The 18,010-nt window shown below is 44.6% G+C and overlaps 1 protein-coding gene across 1 annotated transcript in view; it reads left to right on the forward strand.

Annotated features, from left to right (window-relative positions):
* PTPRJ (protein tyrosine phosphatase receptor type J) overlaps positions 1-15,806 on the forward strand; it is a 53,823-nt gene extending 38,017 nt beyond the window's left edge. The window contains exons 20-23 of the mRNA XM_045485228.1: positions 3,181-3,300; positions 7,088-7,248; positions 8,951-9,086; positions 12,168-15,806. Of these exons, the coding sequence (XP_045341184.1) occupies positions 3,181-3,300; positions 7,088-7,248; positions 8,951-9,086; positions 12,168-12,326 (576 nt within the window). The 3' untranslated portion in view covers positions 12,327-15,806. The remainder of the gene's footprint in view (positions 1-3,180; positions 3,301-7,087; positions 7,249-8,950; positions 9,087-12,167) is intronic.
* Positions 15,807-18,010: the final 2,204 nt, after the last annotated feature.

An 18,010-nucleotide genomic window follows, 5' to 3' on the forward strand; every position in this document is an offset into this window, starting at 1 on the left:
AATTAATTCATTTTGGCTGTGGTTAAAGTATATCTTTAAAAAATTTTTTTTAATGTTTATTTATTTTTTGAGACAGAGAGAGAGCACGAGCGGGGCAGGGGCAGAGAGAGAGGGAGACACAGAATCTGACGCAGGGTCCGGGCTCTGAGTTGTCAGCACAGAGCCTAACACGGGGCTCGAACTCACGAACCATGAGATCATGAACCTGAGCTGAAGTTGGATGCTCAACCGACTGAGCCACCCAGGCGCCTCAGTGAAAGTATATCTTAACAAGCATTTTTGTTTTTTAAAGAAAACGCTCCCCCAAACGTCACCTCTACTCGTTTTCTGTATTTTTCTTTTCTAAGAGAAACGCTTAAAAATCAGTTTAAACAAAGAAGAGTTTTAGTGTTACCTTCTTTTGTGGGTGAATATCAGTGTTCTCTGTTCATAAGGCTGCTGCAGCTAGAGTTACAAGGAACAGGAGTTGGGGTCACTCAGCGCCAAGCTCCCAGTCCGGAGCAGAAACGGCTCCGGCTGTCTCAGCTCTGTGTCTCTAAGCATCCAGCTTGTTCATCTGTGAGATGATAGATTCGACCAACTCAGTGATCAAACCCAATTTTTAGCCTTGGAGCCCTTACTTTACCCCAAATCTCAGACTTCTCCCCAGATAAACCTCAGCAGTCCCCTCTCCCCTGTGATGGTCTGAAACCCCCCGGCTGCTTCCACCAAAGATAAGATTTCTTCTTGTAATAAAATCCCATGTCTCCATAAATGCATCTAAGGAGACCTAAAGACACAGGCTGACTTCAGAAATTCTGTACCCAAGGAATAGGACCTAACATTGCTCTGGGAATGTTTTCCTGTGGGTTTGTTACCTGAGGAATAGGAATTCACTCCCTAGGCCAGTGCTTCTCAGACCTGAAAGTCCATCAGAATCCCCTGGAGGGTGGTTCTGCCTCCAGAGCTTCTGGTTCGGGCAGTCTGGGCTGGGATCCCCAGAACTGCATTTTGGAGAGTTCTCGGTGCGGCTGCTTCTGCTGCTCTGGAGTGCGCACTTGGAGCGGCTCTGCCCTGGGTGGTTGTGGGAACCCATTGAAGCCCCTTTAAAAAATTTTTTTTAAGTTTATTTACTTTGAGAGAGAGTGTGTGTGAGCAGGGGAAGGGCAGAGAGAGAGAATCCCAAGCAGGCTCCACGCTGTCAGCGCAGAGCCCAACATGGGGCTCAGTCTCATGAAGTGTGAGATCGTGACCTGAGCCAAAATCAAGAGTTGGATGCTTCACCGACTGAGCCACCCAGGTGCCCCGAAACCTCTTTTAATGTTCTTTATTTAACTTGAATGTTTATCCTGCCCCAAGTATGTGTAAGGTGCTCTGCTAGGGGCTGGGGCTGGGGGAGGGAAAGATCACAAAACACGGTAAGAACTGGTTCCCATCTTCACGGGGCTTGCGATATAGAAGCTTGGGTTCCACCACCTCCTTGCATCCGGAGAATAGGCTGTTGTGCAAACAAAAGAACTTTGTTTGTGAATGCAGATAAACTTTATGGTGTTGTGGAGCTCAGGCCTGGTACATGGAACATTCTGTTAAATATCTGTTAGACAAATGAACATGACATAGTTAAATTAATGGAGAACATGAAGAGAATGAACCTAGGTGCGCCCTTGTGTATCGAAAGTCAGGAGGGAAGTAGATTTACTGACTCTGGATGAAAAGGGAAGGGAGGCAGTGAGCTTTCTGCACTAGATACTCCATTTATGTTATTTCTTTCCTATAACAACCCTCCTGTATAATTACTGTATCGATGGGGAAACTGAGGCTCAGAGAGTTTAAGAACTTGCCTACAGGGTGGCAACAGAAACCCAGCTGGGAAGAGGCTGAGCTGAGCATCAGGTCTATGTCATTGAGTGTCCAAGATGTGTGTTCTTTCTGGGAGCAGTGATCTGGAAACTGGGATCTTCTTGAAAATACAGGTCTCCAACCAGAGTCTGCAGCCCTGGAGGTGGGGCCTGGGCATCTGTTTTTAAAGCAAAACAGACCTCCCAGGTGAGTTAGATAATAGAAGCCACCTGCAGAAGTTAGATAATTGGAAGCCACCTGCAGTAGAGTATGCCTCTCAGAGTGGGTGGGGAGGGAGAGAGAGAGTGGGAGACTGTGTGTGTGTGTGTGTGTGTGTGTGTGTGAAATCATTTCCCAAATCTGGGGATTTGGATATTCGTGGAGAACCGATGTTTCCTGATTTTTATTTCTTTTTTTTTAACGTTTATTTATTTTTGAGACAGAGAGAGACAGAGCATGAATGGGGGAGGGTCAGAGAGAGGGAGACGCAGAATCTGAAACAGGCTCCAGGCTCTGAGCCATCAGCCCAGAGCCCGACGCGGGGCTCGAACTCACGGACCGTGAGATCGTGACCTGGCTGAAGTTGGACGCTTAACCGACTGCGCCACCCAGGCGCCCCTAACGTTTATTTATTTTTGAGACAGAGAGAGACAGAGCATGAACGGGGGAGGGTCAGAGAGAGGGAGACGCAGAATCTGAAACAGGCTCCAGGCTCTGAGCTGTCAGCACAGAGCCCGATGCGGGGCTCGAACTCACGGACCGAGAGATCATGACCTGAGCCGAAGTCGGCCGCTTAACCGACTGAGCCACCCAGGTGCCCCTCCTGGTTTTTATTTCTGTTCACATCTGCCCACCAACTTATGAAAATCAAAGGCCCAGAGTGATTTGATTTGATTCTCTTTATTGGTGTCTGTATTTGTATTACAATTAGCGTGGATCTGAAAGTATTGGGCGAAGTCCTCGTTTCTTCTAGCTGCAAGGGGTTATGGGTCAGTCTGAATTTAGTCCAGTGAATAGTTATGGACTGGCTGCTCTAGGGGCCAAGTGGAACTGGCTGACACTATGTCCCCAGAGAAGGGGCAATGTCTGTTCTGCTCTAAGTCCATTTTCATGCAGAAATTGGGGCTCAGTGTTGGCCGGATCTTCTGATTTCTCAAGAGAAGCCAGAAGTCTGCATTTTTATGAGAAACCTCCCAATTTTAAAAGAGTTGGCAATAATTGTAAATGAAAAAACAGTTTTGGGAGTCAAACAGAACTCCCAGCCTCTGATGCCAGTTTTCAATATCTGGCCTCCCTTTTGAGGCTTTAGTGATGACAGACGATGTGACCCAATTTTTTTTTTTTAATGCAATTTTATTCTAGACCAAATGTGAGGAATACTGGCCCTCCAAGCAAGCTCAGGACTATGGGGACATAACTGTGGCAATGACCTCAGAAATTGTTCTTCCACAGTGGACCATCAGAGACTTCACAGTGAAAAATGTAAGTAAGAGGCCGAGATGGATAGGTCTCAGAAAAGATGACTGTATATTCGTTTTGGGGTGATACTTTTTAGGTTGATGTGAACCAATATGTTTTTTTTTATGCATCAGAAAAATACTTTTGCTCTCTTTTTACGGAATAAAACTATCTACATACACTCTAAGGCAACTCTTTAGCTTTACTGTATTAAGAAATTTCATAAGTTATTTTTTTCTTCTCACTGAAGTATAGATGACATATAATATTATATTAGTTTCAGGGGTGCAGCACAGTGACCCAACAATTATACATGTTACACAGCGCTCACTGTAATAAGTGTAGTCACCATCTGTCACCATATAGCATTTATATTCCCTACACTGTACTTTTCATCCCTGTGACTTATTTATTTTATAACTGGAAGTTTGTACCTTTTAGTCCCCTTCACCTATTTCACCCATCCCCTGACCTACTTTCCGTATGGCAACCACCAGTTTGTTCTATTTGTCAGTTTCTTTTTCTCCTCCCTTCCTTCCTTCCTTCCTCCCTTCATTCCTCCCTTCCTTCCTTCCTTCCTTCCTTCCTTCCCTCCCTTCCCTTCCCCCTTCCTCCCTCCTTACTTCCTCTCCTTCCTTCCTTCCTTCCTTCCTTCCTTCTTTCCTTCCTTCCTTTCCTCCCTTCCCTTCCCCCTTCCTCCCTCCTCCCTCCTTCCTTCCTTCCTTCCTTCCTTCCTTCCTTCCTTCCTTCCTTCCTTCCTTCCTTCCTTCCTCTCCTTCCTTCCTCCCTCCCTCTCCTTCCTTCCTTCCTTCCTTCCTTCCTTCCTCCCTCCCTCCCTCCTTTCCTTCCTTCCCCCTTCCCTTTTCCCTTCCCCCTTCCTTCCTCCCCCCCCCCCCCCCCCGCCTCATAAATAATTCCTAAACGAAATGGATCGTAAGAGAATGGATCAGCAGCAGTAACTGTTCCTTCTATCTTCAGGTGACTTGCTCATAGAGTTTTTGCTACAAATCAAGGCCCTTTTGGATTATTTACTTGCAGATGTGTTACCAGGAATGGCGGTGTGCCTTGGGAGCAGTTTATGAGAGCAGTTACATTAATTGGATTTCAGGGCGTATGCACATGGCCTTAACCCCCAAAGGTTATTTGAAAAATCCAATTACATTGTGTAGGCAGATTATGTGTCCTTTTTTTCTTTCTTTTAAAGTTTATGTATTTATATTGAGAGAGAGAGAGTGAGTGAGCATCAGTGGGGGAGGGGCAGAGAGAGAGAGGGAGAGAGAGAATCCCCAGCAGGCTCCATCTACGCTGTCAGCACAGAGCCCGATGCGAGGCTCGAATTCATGAACCGTGAGATCATGACCTGAGGGGAAATCAAGAATCAGGTGCTTAACCCACTGAGTCACCCAGGTGCCCCTGCCTTTTTTCTTAAGGGTGGTTAGGGACAATGAAGCAACATTGATATCTTTTGGTGGGCGTGTAAATTGGTATAACCCTTCTGCAGTTTATATCGGAAGCATAAAAATGACCACTCTCCTTTGATCTGGTGGTTCCAAGTTTGAGACTCTGTCTTAAAGAAATAATCTGAAATATAGGACAAGGCTTATTATTCACAAAGAGGAGTCTCAGCACTATTTCTAGTGGAGGAAAATTTAGAACCCGTGCAAATTTCTAGCTTTTGGAGGATGGATAACTAAACTATAGGTTATCTTGCAGTGTATCATTATTTAGCTATTAGAAATGTTGGCTGTGTAGACTGCATAATTACCATGAAGAGATGTGAGAATGCAATTAAGTGAAACATACCAGCAGACAAAATTTTATGCATATTGTGAATAGTGCACAAAAGAAAAGCCTGGGAGTAGAGTCAGTGGTGTTGACTTTTATGGGGGTGCTGGTAGGTTAGGTTGTAGTTTACAAGAATTATCCTTAAAGATTCCATAAGTCACGGATACAGAAGTATTAATTCTTTACTGATTGGCTGTGCCTCAGATGTCCTGGTTTCAGTTAACATTTCAATTCCTCCTCTGGAAGTGCTGTCCAGGCTGTTATCACACGCTGATAATAGTGGTTGAGAAGCCCTTAAAATATACTTATTTCTATAGATTTCGTCCATTTAAAACAGATTGGATTATCCTCTGTTGCTTTCAGTGCTAGGGGTTCACCCTTGTGGAGAGGAATCGCGGGTGGAATTGTCCACATTATTTAAAGAAAATTACCGTGACTGTTAACATTTTTGTTAACTAAACTCCAGACTTCATTTGGGTTTCACATTTTTCTGCTAAAGCCCTTTCCTGTTCCTGTTTCCGCTGAAGCCCGATCCTGTGGATCGAATCCAGGATACCACATAGCATTTAGTAAAATAGTAATTTTTGATTACACAAAATGCATGAATCTATTCCTTTTTTTTTTTTTTTTTTTAAATGTTTATTTTTGAGAGAGAGAGAGAGAGACAGAGTGCAAGCAAGGGAGGAGCAGAGAGAGGGAGACACAGAATCCAAAGCAGACTCCAGGCTCCGAGCTGTCAGCATAAGAGCCTGACGTGGGGCCCAAACCCACGAACTGTGGGATCATTATCTGAGCCGAAGTTGGACGCTTAGCCAACTGAGCCACCCAGGCGCCCCAGATCTATTTTCTTTTTTAACAGCGGGAAGGCAACAGATAAAACTAAAAGTTTCCTTTGACTGCCACCCCTAACCTGAGCCCCCTTGCCCCTCTACAGAGATAAATACTGAAAGGTCTGAACTCCCCCCACCCCTTCCTCTCCTTATCTCACATAACTGCTTTCCTTCTTTGGATCAGTACTTTCGGTTAAATTTGTGAATGTCATCTTTGTGTGTATGAGACTTCCCAGTACCCTGTCCCTCACTCTGCCCCTTTCTCTACTCTTTTCCATGTTTTGAACAATGCAAATACACTGCTTTTATAACATATGTACAAAAAAAAAAAAAAAAGCTTCAAAAGGTAGCTGTCATAAAGGAGATGGAAATGCCTGCAGTCCAGATGTAGGTACGTGGGTGAGGTCAGTGCCGGGGATGGACGTAGTGAGAACACTTGAATCCAGGGCAGGAATGGCCCAGCCTGGGTGGAGTTCTGATGACAAAAGGTACATGCTTCAATCTGTGGTAGGAAACTAGTCTGTGTCATAACTAACTGTTATAACGAGATCCACTTTCTGTTGTCTGATGTTGAAATAGATGCTTTTTTCTTTTTCTTTTTTTCTTTTTTTTTTCCTTTGAGGAGGGTTGGTCTTTTCTCAAACTCTTGCAATTCTAAATACTTCCTTGGTGCTTGCCAGTTGCCTGTCGCTTCGTGAGACTCTCCGGAAGGCTCACAGATTGTGAGGCAGCTCTCGCCCCAAAGGTTCTGATTATCAGAGTTGCATCAGTATAGTTCATTTTTGGTGTTTTGGTTGATGACCTTCCCATGTGGGCTCAGGGACGGGCTTCATGAAGCTCTTAAGAAGGTGTCGATGTAGGACTGTGAGACTGTGAGTGCATTACTGGCAGGCACCTGTAGTGGGAAAGGAAGATCTGAACTCAGGATCAGAGGATGATGCACTTGTACCGCATCTAGGCTGAGTGGGGGGAGTTGATTCACTTTTCAGAGTCTTTAGAGGGGATGATAAACCCTCCCTCTTGGGCACATTGTGGGGATTTGGTGAGCAAGCACCTTCTCAGTTGCTGTACCAATGTAACATTGCAGTTGTTAGTTGTAACCACTCCTCTGTAGCTACCTGTCAGCTATCCCATGCGGCTCAGCCTTCGGGTGCTGCTCCATTTCACGTGCCCTTTTCTCTTTCCTGGGTTCTTAGCTCCAGACAAGTGAGAGTCACCCTCTGCGACAGTTTCATTTCACCTCCTGGCCGGACCACGGCGTTCCCGACACCACCGACCTGCTCATCAATTTTCGGTACCTTGTCCGTGACTACATGAAGCAGAGTCCTCCTGAGTCTCCCATTCTGGTGCATTGCAGGTATGCAGATGGCGCTCCATGTAGGACCGATTTCAAACACCATTATAAATGCGGACACTTTAGAAAAGCAAGGCGTGAGAGGGAATGCAACAGGCATTTGGAAATTTAGGAAAGGTTTGGATAAGGGACCATGGACTTATTCCCTAAGCCCTGAGGCTTTTAGAACAGGGGTTGGCAAACTATAACCATGGGCCAGATCTGGTAGGTTGCCTGTGTTTTTTTTAAGACTATAATATATTCTAATTTATATCTTACTTATAACATTTTATTAAGTTTATTTATTTATTTTGAGAGAGAGAGAGAACAAGTTGGGGAGGGGCAGAGAGAGGGAGAGACAGAATTCCAAGCAGGTTCTGCACTGTCAGCTTAGAGCCTGACACGGGGCTCGAACTCACATACCGTGAGATCATGACCTGAGCCGAGATCAAGAGTCAGATGCTGAACCAACGGAGCCACCCAAGTGCCCCTATGACATTTTCTTATAAAATATTTCAACCTAGGGGTGTCTGGGTGGCTCAGTCGGTTGAGCATCTGACTTCAGCTCAGATCATGATCTCACGGTTCGTGGGTTCAAGCCCCTCATCGGGCTCTGTGCTGACAGCTCAGAGCCTGGAGCCTGTTTCAGATTCTGTGTCTCCTTCTCTCTCTGCCCCTCCCCCTCTTGCGCTCTGTCTCCCTCTGTCTCAAAAATAAATAAACATTAAAAAAAATTTTAAAAAAGATATTTCAACTTACAAAAATATAGAGTAATAATCTAATAAACTATGGCATGAGGCCTTGTTTCTTTTTGTTAATAATATGTTCCAGATATAAAGTTGCTACTTATCAGTGTCCTTACACAGTTAAACGTGGTTCTAAAGTTGATCTGAATCATTCCCTTGTATGCTTTTATATTTTATTACATATGTATGTAATCTGTGGTTTTATATAGCTTTAAGCTTTTGCCAGATTTTATGATGTAGACATCATTCTGCAACCTGCTTTCTTCATTCAGCATTTAGGTTCATTATTTAGTGAAATTGAAATGCATAGTTTAAGTTCATTTTATTGGCTTATTTAAAACATTTTTTTGGGATACAAAACTGTACATAAATTAATGTATACAACTTCATGAGTTTGGAGGCAAGTATACACCTGTGAAACTATTACCACAATTCCTTTATGAATAAAGTTGTATTGGAAAAGAGCCATGCCTGTTTGTTTACATATTGCCTCTAGTTGCTTTCATGCTAAAATGGCAGAAAGAGATCATTTAGTGTGCAAAGCCAAAGATATTTACTATCTGGTCCTTTACAGAAAAAGTTTGTCCCCACTTCCTGCTCTAGCCCAATAAGACAACTAGCTAGCTTTTAGGCTAAAGCAATTAATTTAGGAAAGATGAAAAGGGGCTTTGTTGCCCTATGGGGAAAAAATTGATGAAACTTGCCATCCTGGGTTATGGTTAATAACTTGAATGGGACTGAGATTCAAGCAGCTCTAGCAAGAGGTTTTATTTGTGATATTTGACTCAAAATGAACTTTAGGGTTTGGGTCCCAGTCCCAAGCTAGTGTAATCCAATTTGCTGACGTTTTAGTTGAGCAAATGTTTCATGATCCTGGGCATTGATAGTGGAGGGGAGCAAGATACATGCACAAATGCACATCTGAGCATTTTAGGTTAGAGGTAACCCATGGTGATGTGTTCATGTCTTTTTTTCTTCAGTGCTGGGGTTGGAAGGACAGGCACGTTCATTGCCATCGATCGTCTTATCTACCAGATAGAGAATGAGAACACTGTGGATGTGTATGGGATTGTGTATGACCTTCGAATGCACAGGCCTTTAATGGTGCAAACAGAGGTGAGGCCGAGCTCTGAGTCTGGCAGTCCGCTTTTTCAATCCTGTTTTCTTTTTTTTTTTTAATTTTTTTTTTTTTTCAACGTTTATTTATTTTTGGGACAGAGAGAGACAGAGCATGAACGGGGGAGGGGCAGAGAGAGAGGGAGACACAGAATCGGAAACAGGCTCCAGGCTCCGAGCCATCAGCCCAGAGCCCGACGCGGGGCTCGAACTCACGGACCGCGAGATCGTGACCTGGCTGAAGTCGGACGCTTAACCGACTGCGCCACCCAGGCGCCCCTCAATCCTGTTTTCAAAAGGTTGCATCATGTCACATACTTGTGTTGAAACACTTCACCCTTCTAGGTCTTTCTGGTTCTGGGCTGTGAGGTAACACTGGATTTCTTTTAGATCCGTAACTGCGATTGAATTATCTGATATGGTGATACGGTGGTAGTGATACCAGCAATGGAACAGTACACACCAAGATCATACCTGGATTCCTTACCTTGCGGCCACTAACTCATCAAATAATCTTAGCAGTTCTCTGAACTTTGGCTTCCGGGGTGTAAACTCTTAAAACTGCTATCTTCATGCTTGGTTTCTGAGAAGGTCTGACCATCCTTAAAACAAGCTGATGAGGGGCGCCTGGGTGGCGCAGTCGGTTAAGCGTCCGACTTCAGCCAGGTCACGATCTCGCGGTCCGTGAGTTCGAGCCCCGCGTCGGGCTCTGGGCTGATGGCTCAGAGCCTGGAGCCTGTTTCCGATTCTGTGTCTCCCTCTCTCTCTGCCCCTCCCCTGTTCATGCTCTGTCTCTCTCTGTCCCAAAAATAAATAAACGTTGAAAAAAAAAAATTAAAAAAAAAAACACAAGCTGATGAAACGGACTTCTCAAATGTTAGCAATGTGAATGAAATAGGCGTAATGTTCATATAGCAGTGTATCCTCACCTAGCCCTGTGAATGTAAAAGAACATCAATTATCATAGTCCCTGGGAGATGGCTGGCCAGCTGAGAAACTTCATGCTTAGTATCTACAATGTCAGTTGGGTAAGACCCATTGGATTTGGCTTTCCCTGAAATGTTCCTGACAAACATTGTTTTCAAGTCATGTTCTCAGCAAATATATTGGGAAATCGCCTTCTTCAACGCTGTAGGAAGGAATGTGTCTTGACTGGGATGAGAGCAGAATATTAATTTTGTATCAGGCTGTTGCCCTGTACCAATTTAGAACTCCATGAATATGTGCTGTGTTTTTGAGTCTAGCAGGGAATGTTTTGGAGGCCTGGGTACATCGTGTGCTTTTGGGCGAGCAGCATGGTTGTGGAAGAAAGTGTAGAATTCACCTCCTGTGTTGGTCAGAAGAGATTTTTTTTTTCCTGCTATAATTATGTAGAGTAGAACTCAGTCTTTTATCTCCTTTGAAGAAACACAGAAATCTTATACCTGCCCACAAATTCTTTTCTTGGTCCTTTTTTTTTTGTAGTTTGAAGATAATGTAAACTTGTTCATATTAAGACATCTAACAAAACAGGATTATATAGAATGTATTTTTCTCTTTTACTTTTTCTTCCCTAGAGGTAGCCAATGCTTACAGTTTGTGTATATCACTATAGGTTTCTTTATGTACATCTGTAGAAAAACACATGTACACGTGCACACACACAGTATTTTTTTTTTTTTTTTTTTGCTATGGCTGGTGCTCTTTAAAAAAACTGAGTACAGATGACACACACACAATGTTACATTGTTTTCAGGTGTACAACAGAGTGATTCAGCAAGTCTATATGTTATGTTCTGCTCATCATAAGTGTAACTACCATCTGTCACCACACAAGGTTATTACAGTACCATTGACCGTATTCCATATGCTGTGCCTTTCATCCCCGTGACTTAATTCATTCCATAACCGGAAGCCTGTTCCTCCTACTCCCCTTTTCCCATTTTGCCCATCTCCCCCCTCCCCTCCCCTCTGGTAACCACCAATTCTCTGTATTTATGGGTCTGTTTCTGCTTTTCTGTGTGTTTGTTTTGAGTTTTAGAGTCTATGCATAAGTGAAAGCGTATGGTATTTGTCTTTCTCTGTCTGACTTATTTCACTTAGCATAATACCCTTTAGATCCATCCATGTTGTCACAAATGGCAAGATCTCATTCTTTATTATGGCTGAGTAATATTCTATTGCATATTTATACCATGTCTTTATTTATCATCTATTGATGGCTGCTTGGGTTGCTTTCCTATCTTGGCTACTGTAAAAAATACTGCAACAAACATAGGGGTTCACATATCTTTTTCAATTAGTGTTTTGTTTTCTTTGGGTAAATACCCAGTAGTGGACTTACTGGGTCACAATTGTATTTCTGTTTTTAATTTTTTGAGGAACTTTCATATTGTTTTCCATAGTGGCTGTACCAATTTACATTCTCACCAATAGTGTACAAGGGTCCCCTTTTCTCCACATCCTCTCCAATCCTTGTTGTTTTTTGTCTTTTTGATACGAGTCCTTCTGACAGGTGTGAGGTAATATCTCACGGTGGTTTTGATTTGCATTTCCCTGATGATGAGTGATGTTGAGCATCTTTTCGTGTGTCTGTGGACCATCTATATGTCTTCTTTGGAGAAGTGTCTATTAAGGTCCTCTGCCCGTTTTCTAATCAGATTGTTTTTTGGCTGTCGAGTTGTGTAGGTTTTTTTTATATATCTTGGATATTGACACATGGAATATTTTTTTTCATTGGATTTTATGTTATATCTAATTCTGCCCTGTGATTTTTTTTTTCTCTTATAGCACCCTGGATATCTTTCAGCATATACCTTTTTCCTCTTCCTTTTTTAATGGCTACCTGCATATTCTGACGAGCTTGCCTGAGGGTGGTCCCCACCCAACTCTACCCAGATTATCCCCCTTAACCTGTCCCCTCTGTTGAGAATCACAATTTACTCCTTACACCGCCCATGCTCACTAACCAAGAAAATCTTGTTGGCTTTGTTCATTGTGGGGCCAATGGGTTTGGGGGAGTGGTGGTAATCTGAAAGTAACCTTGGGTGCTAATCTCTGGCACCTCTGCTCATTTGCTTTCTCTTTTTACTTTTCTAACAGGACCAGTATGTTTTCCTCAACCAGTGTGTTTTGGATATCATCAGATCCCAGAAGGACTCAAAAGTAGATCTTATCTACCAGAACACAACTGCAATGACAATCTATGAAAACCTTGCACCAGTGACTGCGTTTGGAAAGACAAATGGTTACATCGCCTAGTTCCAAAGTAAAACCTTTCTGGAGTGAACCGGACCGTCACACCCACAGCGAAGGAAAATGCCCCGATGTCGACATGTTTTTATATGTCTAATATCTTATTCTTTGTTCTGTTTTGTTAGAACTAATTTGAGGGTGTGAAGCTGCACATGTAGAACATGACAAATGAGAAGTTGGGGCTGTCAGGGGCTGTGGATGGGTGTTGAGTTAATCAACTACATTCCTGAATACCAATGGGATGAGTTCACTTTTTTTTTTTTTTCCTTGAGAATTATGGAACACCAGGAAAAGTGAGCTATGATTTTTTTTTTCTTTTTCAAAACAGATTCTTTTTAAAAAAGACTATTTTATATGATTCACATGCTAAAGCCAGGATTGTGTTGGGTTGAATATATTTTAAGTATCAGAGATCTATTTTTACCTACTGTATCTTGGAATCTAGCTGATGGAAAATACGTGATTGTGGATGATTATCATGTCGGGAGGGGTACGTGGTACCTCTTCTGCCTGGGTTTTCTATTTGAACATGTGCCTTTTCTGAATTATGCTTCCACAGGCAAAACTCAGTAGATATCTCTATTTTTGTATTGAATCTCATAATTGGAATATAAGGAATATTTAAACAGTAGTTTAGTATCTGAGGTTCAGCCTTCTCGGTAACATTCCTGTTCTCATTTGACTAGAGGAGGCCTCCCCGTCCCCCATGTTTCGTGCTCTATTCTTTTTTTCCCCTTTCTCTCCCGGTTTTCCCCAAAGACATTTCTGTTGGCCACATTTTCAGCCCATTGGTTGAGTGAGAGTGGAAACCAGGTATCACCTTGAGAATTTCTGGGGGTGGGGGAAAGCAGAGGAACCCTACAGTGATATAATCTCCTTCTCTTGTCCCTGTTTCATCCCTTTTTCTCATTTCTGTATTTGGTAAGAAGGATTATTTAAAGGTGCAATATGTGACTTAGTGATTCATGATGCTCTAGGTTTTTAGTAACGTTTTACTCAGGTTGGCATTTTATGTGCGTCTGTGTGTCCGTGTCTGTGTGTACGTGTGTGTGTGTTTAAAAGCGTGGCAATCTGTGAACACTTCAGTGTGAAAACAGTGTCTGATTAATCCCTCCTCCCTCAAAGTCCACTGGCTTTAGTCTATCTGCAGTGACACATATCGGTATCTACTGTATATATATATACTAAACTCTTAAAACAGTCATTCCTTTGAATTGAGGTGTACAGAGTTTGAATTTGTATCAAAGATGTAATTATTTTTAAAACCTCTTTTCACTATACTGCTGCTGTAATTACTTTTGATTTTTTTAATGTAGATTAATTTTTTTTTTTTTTTTTTTTTTTTGCTTCAGGTGTGTATCCACCAAGAATTTCAGAATTTATGAGGATTTATTTTATTGGTACATAATCTGTAAACTTCTCAAGGCATTAACATGAAGGGTTTGTTTCTTTTTATTTTATATTGTGGCTCAGGTTATATTTTGAAGAGGTTTTGAATTTATCCTCCTATAGGCAATGAAGTAGAGAAGGTCTTATGAAGGAATTACCAAGTCCCTGGGTTCCTGTGGCCATTTTCCACAGTAATAAATCCTGCTGTAAATTCAGGACAACTGTGTCCTAGTGAAAATGGGAGCGGGGTCTTCTCCGGGTGCCCTGGTCACTCTTGACCTGGGGGAGCCCGTCTCCCGACGCTGCCGTGTTCCTCAACTTGCTAGCACCTTGAGAACTGACTGGACGTGCTAGTGGGTTATGGAGGGTGAACCACAACGTACCGAAAGCCCTTGATTCGGTTCAGAGGCTTAGCGCTTGTACGTCTTTTGTCCCCCTTTTCCCTTTGAGGTACTAAAAGGATTAAAAGGAGAGGAGGTGGTCGTGTCAGTGTCTGGGGAGGACTTACTTCCCACACAGAAATTGCACTTTTCGCCGAATCCTTTGCTCTCTCTTGTGGCAAGCAGTTCATTCAGCATCAGGCCCTGCGAGGAATGGGTTGTACGGGCCTGGTTGGGCCCTCTTGACTCCCCTTCGGAGGGGCCTTCGGCTCTTTAGGCCTGCATCAGGGAAGCCACGCCGTCCCGGGCTGTTGAGTGAAGCTGGCTTTGGGCAGATTGCTTCCAAACCTTCACACTGGTCTGCCCCTCCATGCGTGCAGCTCTCAGAGTTCCATGATGGCATTCAGAGGTCCCTGCCCGGGGCCCCAGTTCTGTGGGTCATGCCCCTCTCCACTTTACTTGTCAGGAAGCCACTGGAATGGGGGTGTAGAAGTCACTTCTGACAAAGATGCTCTGCCCGGCCCTGCCTACATTCCCTGCCACAGAGAAACCGGAGGGAAGGACTTGGCTTCAAAAATTCCTTTGGAAGGCTAAAGCAACAATAATTATAAACATATTGTGTAAAATCACACAAAACCCCAGAAACTCTCCTTCCTTCCGTCTGGTATGGGTTTGGGAAATGGGCAGGAGCCCCAGCTAAGCCACTCTCTGATGTCATTCCCAGTCCTGGGAGGAAGGCTCGTGGTAGAGAGGTCTGGATTCCACATGGCAGGTCATGTGAAGGTCACGATGCTTCTCTGCATCCTGAAGAGGGCTGGGTTTGGGGACCGGTGGGGGTGGTGAGGGTATTTATAGCACAGTGATTGAAAAGGGAAGATAATTGTGTAAATATAAAGGACACACGGGCTGGGGATTGGCCACAGAAAAGAGAAGGTGCTTTCAAGCTCCTGCCCCAAAGCCTCCCAGGAACGATGAACTAAAATCTGAGGAGTCCAGCGGAATCGCGGAGATGGTGTGATCACCCCTGCTTTCCTATTTGCCGGTTGCACACAGAAAAATGGCCAGGGTGGGATTAGTTATCAGTGAAAGGCCTGAAGGTTGGTGGTCAGTTGGTCTGGGGGATTTGGGGCATCGGTACCTTCTCCCAAGAGTGAGGACGTTTGCCTCCAAAGGTAAACCTAGTGACGTTTGGCACTGGTGGGAAATGACATTTGGGAGTCTGTTCCCTGTGGGCACCTAGTGACCTCCGGTGGACTTTGGCAGATTTGACTGCACTGGAGTTGGGCTTCATCGAGCCGGAGGCTCGTTGGGGGTGGGGGCCACCTTTGCATCTGATTCATGTTTGCTTTTCATCAGAGATGAAAAAGGCTGGTTTTCTTTTGCAGTGCTGGGTTGCACTTATGCGCTAAACAAGGCTTGGTGACTATGTTGGTTTGCCTCAAAAGTCCAAGTTCTGCGTTTTCAGACTGTATAGCAGCCAAGTGTTCGACATACTGTAGCATTTTTCCCTCGGGCACGTATGAACAGGATGTGTTGATATGGACTCTAAAACTGTAATTTTCTTGTAACTATTTTGGAATGATGCATATTTCTAATGTTTGTTATACTTGTACAGAGTATTGCTGTTGGTTGCTTTTTTTTTTTTTTAAGGAAAAAATGGCCTGAAAAAAAATTTTTTTAAAAGACTCACAAATACCAAATATAAAAAGTGTCAACACACGGTGCCTTTTGTTTCTTTTTTGTCCCACTTTTTACTTTAGGTCCCCACCATTTCGTTTCCTGAGCAGTGTACGGGCCTGTGTTTACTTGGGGCGTTCTTAACAAAAACATGTGTCCCTTTTGGATTTTGTACACTGTGTTAGTTTGCTGGGGCCACAACAAAGTGCCACAGGCCAGGAAGCTTAAACAACAGGAATTTAATCTCTCTCAGTTCCGGAGGCCAGAAGTCCAAGATCAAGGCGCTGGCAGGTTGGTTTCCTCGGAAGCTTCTCTCTTTGATGCAGATGGCCGCCATCTTCCCTGTGTCTTCACTTGGTCTTCCCTCTGTGTCTGTCTGTGACCCGATCTCCCCTTTTTATCAGGAAACCAGTCATAAAAGATTAAGGCCCACCCTAACGACTTAAATTTTACCATCATCACCTCTTTAAAGACAGTACCTCCAAATACATTCTGAGGTACTGGGGTTAGGACTTTAAGCTATGAATTTGGGGAGACATAATCCAGCCCAAAACACACATCCAGGGAGACTAAGTGGAGACTTGGAAGAAGAAGCGAGTGTGCATCTGAGATGTGGCTGCGTGTGCTTTCACAGGGTCAGACAATGGATCTACAGATGGACAGACACTCCATTTGTGCCATTTGGTCGCAGCACACATACCTTAGGCAAGTCCCCAGGATTTTCAGAGGTTTTTTTTTTTTTTTCTTTTTTTTTTTTAGTGATGGATTTGGGGAATCCCAGAATTTCTGGGACACTGTAGCAATCTGGACAGTTTTTGAGTGCCAACTATGCACCAGCCACTATCCCTTAGTGCCTGTGATGCACCAGCCACTCTGCCTCTGTGGCTGGTGAAGCAAAATACTGGGTTCAACCACAAACAAAAAGGACAAAAACCTTTGCTCTCATGGATCAAAAACAGAGGGGGAAACAGATCCCCCTCTTATGTGAATTATTTTATGTAAATAAAAGCTTTAGTATGTTGGGTCATGCAGGTGTAAGGAAAACCAGCATTTCACCCTTGGAGGCATGAACTCGTGGCTGTCACACGGCAGGCCGTGCACACCCCCATGCCAACGAGAGAAAGCTTTCCTGCGCGTGCTCGGCGCGTGCTTGGCGCGTGCTCGGCGCGCATGCCTGCTTGCGGGGAGACTAGAGGCCGTTCCCGGAGCCGCGGTGCACACGCCGCAGGCCGGCCAGGGAACGAAGATGAATACAGCAGAGGTCCTCGCGTAGGAAGCCGCCCCAGGTGCCTCAAACCCAAAAGGAACGCACGAGGTACCAGGGGAGGTTTAAAGGCACAGGTAACCGGATTCCGGAATTACGGGTGGTGGTTTTCGAGCCGAGTCTTAAGCGGAATGTTCGCAGGAGGAGAAGGGGGGGCGGTTGGGGGCGTGAAAGCCCAGGCTTTGCGCCCGCGGGGACCCTGCGCGTGTCGGGGAGGCCGGAACGGGAGCACCGGAGGGTGAGCGCGCGGGCGGCGGACGAGCCTGGAAGGGAAGAAGCTCCGGGACTGTATGTGGTCGCCTGAAGCAGTCTCACGCCTGACACACTTCTCCAGGTGTGCGTGTACATGATACGTAAGTAACCGCGTGCGCGCACACACACACACACACACACACTTTACCTTCACTATTTTCTCTGGATGGAAGCTGCATGGTGGTCACGTGGTGTCACACGGGCTGGAAGGAAGGGCACCTACCAGACGCTGGGCTGGTGGAGGGGAATGGAGCCCTGTTAATGGGAGCCAGGGGTAGAATTTACCACACCGAACAGGGCACGTACAGCCCTTGCAGTGGGGAGACAGGGTTCCCCGCCGCCAGGCCCCACTAGGTCCTCAGCAGTGGGTGGGGGTTCCTCCGGGTTCCTCCAGGACCTTGCTCATAGCCGGCTCCTGCTGTCTCTCCCTCCTAACCCCCCCGCCCCCCCATCCTCCTTGCCTCTCCCAACCATCTGGAGACTGCGGCTACATGCTGGCCTGCTTGCCAAGTGCAAAATAACTAGTAACAGTTCTAGCACATGCCTGAGCTGTTGACTGTGAAATGCTGTGTTGAAGGAAGGTCAGTTTTCCAGGAAGGCTACTTACTGCTGGTATGTCCAGGTCTGCCTGAGGCCACGACTGTAATGACTTTTCTCCTTAGACAAGAAAGCACAGATCTGGAGCATATTACCGTTTAATTATTCCTGATTGAGGATAGAAAGTATTT

Source organism: Leopardus geoffroyi, chromosome D1 (assembly GCF_018350155.1).
Source record: "Leopardus geoffroyi isolate Oge1 chromosome D1, O.geoffroyi_Oge1_pat1.0, whole genome shotgun sequence".
NCBI classification, from domain to species: Eukaryota; Metazoa; Chordata; class Mammalia; order Carnivora; family Felidae; genus Leopardus; species Leopardus geoffroyi.